We start from the raw sequence: 8026 nt of genomic DNA, 5'->3' as shown, positions 1-8026 counted from the left end.
CAGGTCAGTCTACAGGTCGGTCTACAGGTCGGTCTGCAGGTCGGTCTGCAGGTCAGTCTACAGGTCGGTCCACAGGTCGGTCTGCAGGTCGGTCTACAGGTCGGTCTGCAGGTCAGTCTACAGGTCGGTCTACAGGTCGGTCTGCAGGTCAGTCTACAGGTCAGTCTACAGGTCGGTCTACAGGTCGGTCTGCAGGTCGGTCTGCAGGTCGGTCTGCAGGTCAGTCTACAGGTCGGTCCACAGGTCGGTCTGCAGGTCGGTCTGCAGGTCAGTCTGCAGGTCGGTCCACAGGTCGGTCCGCAGGTCGGTCTGCAGGTCGGTCTGCAGGTCGGTCCACAGGTCGGTCTGCAGGTCGGTCTGCAGGTCAGTCTGCAGGTCGGTCCACAGGTCGGTCTGCAGGTCGGTCTGCAGGTCAGTCTACAGGTCGGTCTACAGGTCGGTCTGCAGGTCGGTCTGCAGGTCGGTCTGCAGGTCAGTCTACAGGTCGGTCTACAGGTCGGTCTGCAGGTCGGTCTGCAGGTCGGTCTGCAGGTCAGTCTACAGGTCGGTCCACAGGTCGGTCTGCAGGTCGGTCTGCAGGTCAGTCTACAGGTCGGTCCACAGGTCGGTCTGCAGGTCGGTCTGCAGGTCAGTCTACAGGTCGGTCTACAGGTCGGTCTGCAGGTCGGTCTGCAGGTCAGTCTACAGGTCGGTCTACAGGTCGGTCTGCAGGTCGGTCTGCAGGTCAGTCTACAGGTCAGTCTACAGGTCGGTCTGCAGGTCGGTCTGCAGGTCAGTCTACAGATCGGTCTACAGGTCGGTCTGCAGGTCAGTCTACAGGTCGGTCCACAGGTCGGTCTGCAGGTCAGTCTACAGGTCGGTCTACAGGTCGGTCTGCAGGTCGGTCTGCAGGTCAGTCTACAGGTCGGTCTACAGGTCGGTCTGCAGGTCGGTCTGCAGGTCAGTCTACAGGTCGGTCTACAGGTCGGTCTGCAGGTCAGTCTACAGGTCGGTCTACAGGTCGGTCTGCAGGTCAGTCTACAGGTCGGTCTACAGGTCGGTCTGCAGGTCGGTCTGCAGGTCAGTCTACAGGTCGGTCTACAGGTCGGTCTACAGGTCGGTCTGCAGGTCAGTCTACAGGTCGGTCTACAGGTCGGTCTGCAGGTCGGTCTGCAGGTCAGTCTACAGGTCGGTCTACAGGTCGGTCTGCAGGTCGGTCTGCAGGTCAGTCTACAGGTCGGTCTACAGGTCGGTCTGCAGGTCAGTCTACAGGTCGGTCTACAGGTCGGTCTGCAGGTCAGTCTACAGGTCGGTCTACAGGTCGGTCTGCAGGTCGGTCTGCAGGTCAGTCTACAGGTCGGTCTACAGGTCGGTCTGCAGGTCAGTCTACAGGTCGGTCTACAGGTCGGTCTACAGGTCGGTCTACAGGTCGGTCTGCAGGTCAGTCTACAGGTCGGTCTACAGGTCGGTCTGCAGGTCAGTCTACAGGTCGGTCCGCAGGTCGGTCTGCAGGTCACACTTGTGTCGTGGTGTGTTGATGTGTGAAGTGCAGCTCCAGATGATCATGTCTGCTGCTTTCAGCCTTTGTGAGGACCGGTGAGACGGTGGACATGATGGACTTTGCTCTGCAGGTCTGGACAAACAACGCGACATGTAAAGTTATATCAAAGTTGTGTACAGTGACGTGGTCCGTGTTTATTCCATGAAAGATGATCTGATTTTTGTGTTTTGTTTAGATATGAAAAAGAAAATCAGAAATGAATAATAAAGCTAAATAAATCTAAAACTCCTACCAGTCAATCCTGGACACGTGTTGGCCGCTACATCAGGAAGAAGCCACGTCCGGTTTTCAGATCATTTCACAGGTAAAATCTACTGAAGACATATTTTAAGTCAAATAAATAGACTGGGGTCAAAAAACATCCAGAAAACATAAAATTCTGTTTCTCAGTTTGGTTTTTATTATTTTGGACATTTAACAGAAACATCCAGAGCAGTTTTAGATCAATAAATAAATCAAAATAAAAAAAGAAGAAAACAATCAATGAAAAGCTTCTTATTGATAATAAGTGGTTAAGTCACATGAACACCTTCAGGAGGAAAGAAAAACACTTTTTGGCTAAAACAGCTTTGACCACAAGGAGCAACAATTCACATCAATAATAGAATAAATAAATAAATAGATAACAGTAGATTAAATAAAGTTTATGGCAGCAAGAGGCTGGAAAACAATCTGTTGAGTTTAAGGCAGTTTTACAGCAGGATCCGAGGCATGGACCAGGTCTGACTCTAAACCTGGACCCTCTTAGGTCTAACAGCCTAACCCCACCCCCGGATCCGGATCCGGGCTGACAGGGTCCCGGGTCAGCAGGCGGGGCGGAGCGGCATCTGCAGCAGGACCACCTGCCGGGTCTCGGACTGGTGACACTTGTTGATGTGTCTCGCGAGTCCCGGGGAGGTGTGGAAGAGGGCGGGGCAGTATTTGCAGAGGAGCACCTGCGCCGCGTGCAGCAGGCGGGTGTGGCGCTCCTGCCCCCCCCTGCTGCTGAACCTCCCCCCGCAGATCGGACAGGGGGGGGCCGGTGCTCGCGCTCAGGTTGAGCGGCGCCGCGCGTGCTCGTCATGCGGGTGTTTCCTCGGGTGCGCGTGGCGCTTAAACCTCTTCCCGCACTGGTTGCAGTCTTCCGGTCCGTCCTCCGAGCCGGACCCGGACGGCTCCGGGCTGGGGGTGTCCTTGCTGTCCGCGAGCCGCGGCTTGTGCCAGCGCCGGTGCGACGCCAGGTTGGCCGGGCAGCTGAACACCTTGCCACACTCGGGACACCGGTACTCGACCCGGACTATCCTGGAGCACTTGTGCTGCGCCAGAGCCAGCGGGTCCGCGTGAGCCTCCCGGCACAGCTGGCAGACAAAGTCCCCGCCGCTGCCCTGCGACCTGGGGGGGCTCTGGTCCACCGGAGCTTCTTTAATCTTTAGTCCCAGAACCGGAGACGTGGTGACGTCATCCGCGTAGTACGGTTTCCTGATGGCTTTCATCTTCTTGTAGACCGGTTTGGTCCTCCGGTCCGAGTCCCGGGACAGTCGTTTGGACCCGGGGGGGAGCGGCTCGGTGCCGGTCCGGCTGCTGGAGCCGACTTTCAGCTCCATCGGGACGAAGAGGTGGTCCAGGGTGGGGGAGGACTCGTGGTCCTGGCTGACCGCGCGCGTGGGACTGTACAGAGCACGGAACACCTGGTTCCCGAACTGAACGGGTCTGAGGTCCGGCTCCGGGACGGCTGCCCCGCAGGTGGGCGTCGGCGTGTGTGCGCGCGCCGGGATGGAGACGAGGCGCGGGGAGGGAGAAGAGGACGGTGGCGCGTCCCCCCCGTCCGAGCGGAACCGGTACGCCACGGTCTTCCTGTTCCGTTTCACCAGAAACCCTCTGGGCATGGTGGGGATGGGGGGGGGGGGGGGGGGGGGGGGGGGCACGAGGCACTTAGTGAAGAAGAAATCCACTTGGATCCGCTCACGGATCCCTGTCCTGGTGGGTCCGCGTGCTGCTCTGAGCTGCTTCACCACGCAGGCAGCTTTATAATGATAGCCCCCCCCCCAACACACACCCCAACCCCCGGGACGGACCAATCACAGGCAGCACAGGTCTCCGGGGATTCGGGGAGGGGGAGGGTGATCTGGGGAGGATTTACATAGCAGATGTACCTGCAGCCCCCCCCCACACACACACACTACACACACACTCCAACCCGGAGTGTGTGTGTGTGTGTGTGTGTGTATGTATGTGTGTGCCCCCTTGCATGGACACCCCGCCCCCCCCCCGCGTAGACACCCCGCGTGGACACCCCCCCCCCCCCACCCGTGTGTGCATCCCGCCCCCCCCAGAACTTTTAACGTCATCTCGTACACAAACAGACAAAGCAGGTAAAAACAGAAGCTGACATCGCCCCCCCCCCCAGCTGCAGACCCTGGTAGGACGTTCGGGGCAGGAGCGTTTAGTCCTCCCAGTTCCAGACCAGTGTGAAGTGGAACTGGGACGGTGGGAGCAGGAGCGAAGGGGGGGGGGCATATTGTCTGTTTAAGCTTCATTGGCATACAGCTGTAGAACGACACCCCGCCTCCTCCTTTATCTACAGTCCCTGAAGGCGCCACGCGCTGCTCCAGGTATTTTATGGGACGTATTTCTCTGAAGACAACCGATATTCTCCTGCAGTCTTTATTTTTAGCAGATTTAGTAGAATATGTTCTACTGAGATCATCTAACAGGTTCATCGAGGCTTTAAGATCCTCTAACTGTAAATGAGACAAATTCACAGCAAAGTCAAACAGCAGTGAGAGAGTTGTTTTATCAGGACAGAAAGGTGTGGGGGTCGGGCTACAGCATTCCTGGCGAGGAGAACATCGGCAGCAGGTTTTGGTTGAAGCTCAGATATTTCACCGCATTGTTCCTCACAGCTGCTTGGATCTCTGTATCTTCACACCCCTCTGCAGAGACCAGGACCCGGTCTGAGCCAGGCTCCTCCATCTGGCCCCCTGACTGCTGATCCTGGAAACACAACAGGACAAGTTGTTTGTTCAGGTAGAGACCTGGAGGGCCTTCAGAACCTGCACACCTGACTACACATCTTGTTTGACTCAATATTGTTGGAGTCCAAGAGACTGAAGAAGGAGGGGAAGGGAGGAAAAAAACTCCAGTATTTTATTCTGATGTTTTATAGATCTGCTCCCCGAGACGTCACCTTTTCCTGGCGGGGGGTTTGTGTGTCCTGAAGATCCTAGTAGCTACATTGTCTGGGGCTTCATGCTCCTGGTAGGGTCACCCATAGCAGACAGGTGTCTAAAGGTCCAGCTGAAGGTCACTGGCGCCCCGTATGGAGCCAGGCCTGGAGGTGGTGCAAGACCAGACGTTGTCCATGGGGCCCGATCAGGCTCAGCTTGAAATGTCCCGAGTGAGGCGGGGGACATTGAGTCTGAATGGGCTGTGTTCCGTGCCTCTATTGCTGAGGCGGCCAGCCGGAGCTGTGGCTGTAAGGTCGTTGGTGCCTGTCGTGGCGGTAATCCCAGGACTCGTTGGTGGACACCAGCAGTGAGGGATGCCATCAAGCTGAAGAAGGCCAAGAAGGTCCTATCAGGCCTTCTTGGCCTGTGGGACTCTGGAGGCAGCTGATGGGTACCGACAGGCTAAGCGGCATGCGGCTTCATCTGTTGCCGAGGTAAAAACTCGGGCATGGGAGGAGTTCTGCAGAGGCTGTCCTGGCTGACACGCCTCTGCAGCATCGCGTGGACATCGGGGACAGTGCCTCTGGACTGGCAGACTGGGGTGGTGGTCCCCCTTTTTTAGGAGCCTAAGTCTGTTCTTTAGACAGATGAGACCAGAGTGGAAGTGAAATGATGTTGGGAAGATGAGAAGGTTATTATTTTTCCACAACAACATGAAACATCAGGACAGACTGAAGCTCTTCTCTCTGCTTCTCTTGTAGCTTAACGACACACAAGTCAAACGTCCTGACATCTGACATCGATAAAGAGGTGTCATGGTGTCTCATTTAAAGCAGGGAGGAGGGAGCCTTTGTGAGGGAAAGAAGAATATCCAAACCTTCTGGCTGGATGACCTGATCTGCAGAATCTCCTGCTGAAGGTCAGGAAAACGGTCGTGGAAAACTGCCAAACACCAGCTCTGCCTGAAGAAGCTGCAGGAGATAAATGCATCCAGAATCTATCAGCCAGATGTTCCACATGTTTTCCTTATCTCCCAACACCAGCTGGTGTCTACTCGTTTTATCTCATCTACCAACAGATACTTCCATTTACACACATATTGATTCTGATTTGAACAACTGAACAGTTTTAATGGTCAAAATATTTAGAAATATGACAACAGGGTAACCTACAGACTGGTCTGGGTACGTCGAGGACACGCCCTGGCCGTGTCCACAGGGGAACCTGTATGTAGAGGACGCCTTACCTGTACAAGTCTTGGACCAGACCTTGCTGGTAGTGGCTCAGTAGGCCCCCCAGCAGCTGCTCGTGCTTCCCAAACAGACTCAGGAAGTTGAAGACAGCAAGAGGTTTTAGAGACAAACAGGTGAGTGTCTCCACCAGCTGGTTGTTGTCCAGATGGAGACAGAAGTAGTTTCCTGACTCTACTCGTCCTGTTACTATCGCTCCATCCTGTAATCCCAGCAGACAGACAGACAATCCATATAATCTGCAGCCTGGATCTAAAACCCAGCAGGGTGGGATGCTCTGTCCCCGGGAGGACAGACATTTCTGACTGATTCAAGAATATCTCCATGCACATGTCAATCATTGATTTACCTCTCCACCGTGGTTACTGTGACAGATGTGGCTTTCACTCGCAACCACTTCATGATTTTAGGGGGATGAGTCAGTGGCAGTATCCAGCACTGGGGGATGAGTCAGTGGCAGTATCCAGCACTGGGGGATGAGTCAGTGGCAGTATCCAGCACTGGGGGATGAGTCAGTGGCAGTGTCCAACACTGGGGGATGAGTCAGTGGCAGTGTCCAGCACTGGGGGATGAGTCAGTGGCAGTGTCCAGCACTGGGGGATGAGTCAGTGGCAGTGTCCAGCACTGGGGGATGAGTCAGTGGCAGTGTCCAGCACTGGGGTATGAGTCAGTGGCAGTGTCCAGCACTGGGGGATGAGTCAGTGGCAGTGTCCAGCACTGGGGGATGAGTCAGTGGCAGTGTCCAGCACTGGGGGATGAGTCAGTGGCAGTGTCCAGCACTGGGGGATGAGTCAGTGGCAGTGTCCAGCACTGGGGGATGAGTCAGTGGCAGTGTCCAGCACTGGGGGATGAGTCAGTGGCAGTGTCCAGCACTGGGGGATGAGTCAGTGGCAGTATCCAGCACTGGGGGATGAGTCAGTGGCAGTGTCTAGCACTGGGGGATGAGTCAGTGGCAGTGTCCAGCACTGGGGGATGAGTCAGTGGCACTGGGGGATGAGTCAGTGGCAGTGTCCAGCACTGGGGGATGAGTCAGTGGAACTGGGGGATGAGTCAGTGGCAGTGTCCAGCACTGGGGGATGAGTCAGTGGCAGTGTCCAGCACTGGGGGATGAGTCAGTGGCAGTGTCCAACACTGGGGGATGAGTCAGTGGCAGTGTCCAACACTGGGGGATGAGTCAGTGGCAGTGTCCAACACTGGGGGATGAGTCAGTGGCAGTGTCCAGCACTGGGGGATGAGTCAGTGGCAGTGTCTAGCACTGGGGGATGAGTCAGTGGCAGTGTCTAGCACTGGGGGATGAGTCAGTGGCAGTGTCCAGCACTGGGGGATGAGTCAGTGGCACTGGGGGATGAGTCAGTGGCAGTGTCCAACACTGGGGGATGAGTCAGTGGCAGTGTCCAGCACTGGGGGATGAGTCAGTGGCAGTGTCTAGCACTGGGGGATGAGTCAGTGGCAGTGTCTAGCACTGGGGGATGAGTCAGTGGCAGTGTCCAGCACTGGGGGATGAGTCAGTGGCACTGGGGGATGAGTCAGTGGCAGTGTCCAGCACTGGGGGATGAGTCAGTGGCAGTGTCCAGCACTGGGGGATGAGTCAGTGGCAGTGTCCAACACTGGGGGATGAGTCAGTGGCAGTGTCCAACACTGGGGGATGAGTCAGTGGCAGTGTCCAACACTGGGGGATGAGTCAGTGGCAGTGTCCAGCACTGGGGGATGAGTCAGTGGCAGTGTCCAGCACTGGGGGATGAGTCAGTGGCAGTGTCCAGCACTGGGGGATGAGTCAGTGGCAGTATCCAGCACTGGGGGATGAGTCAGTGGCAGTATCCAGCACTGGGGGATGAGTCAGTGGCAGTATCCAGCACTGGGGGATGAGTCAGTGGCACTGGGGGATGAGTCAGTGGCAGTATCCAGCACTGGGGGATGAGTCAGTGGCAGTGTCCAGCACTGGGGGATGAGTCAGTGGCAGTGTCCAACACTGGGGGATGAGTCAGTGGCAGTGTCCAGCACTGGGAGATGAGTCAGTGGCAGTGTCCAGCACTGGGAGATGAGTCAGTGGCAGTGTCCAACACTGGGGTATGAGTCAGTGGCAGTGTCCA

At 56.2% G+C, this 8026-nt stretch overlaps 1 protein-coding gene and 1 pseudogene across 2 annotated transcripts in view; both read right to left on the bottom strand.

Annotated features, from left to right (window-relative positions):
• Window positions 1-2343: 2343 nt before the first annotated feature.
• On the bottom strand, window positions 2344-3405 carry LOC306767319 (insulinoma-associated protein 1a-like; annotated as a pseudogene). The gene has a single exon. The product of its transcript is annotated as an insulinoma-associated protein 1a-like (transcript).
• A 937-nt stretch (window positions 3406-4342) lies between these two features.
• LOC306767601 (cilia- and flagella-associated protein 61-like) overlaps window positions 4343-8026 on the bottom strand; it is a gene marked incomplete at both ends in the record, with an annotated part of 111903 nt that continues 108219 nt past the window's right edge. Inside the window, 3 exons of the mRNA XM_079255676.1 lie at window positions 4343-4513; window positions 5564-5657; window positions 5933-6138. Of these exons, the coding sequence (XP_079111802.1) occupies window positions 4343-4513; window positions 5564-5657; window positions 5933-6138 (471 nt within the window). The remainder of the gene's footprint in view (window positions 4514-5563; window positions 5658-5932; window positions 6139-8026) is intronic.

The sequence above is a fragment of the Telmatherina bonti genome (genome assembly GCF_933228915.1).
Source record: "Telmatherina bonti genome assembly, chromosome: 16".
In the NCBI taxonomy this organism is placed as follows: Eukaryota; Metazoa; Chordata; class Actinopteri; order Atheriniformes; family Telmatherinidae; genus Telmatherina; species Telmatherina bonti.
Note: the sequence above shows the minus strand (reverse complement) of the source record. Positions and strands in the feature narration are given on the sequence as shown.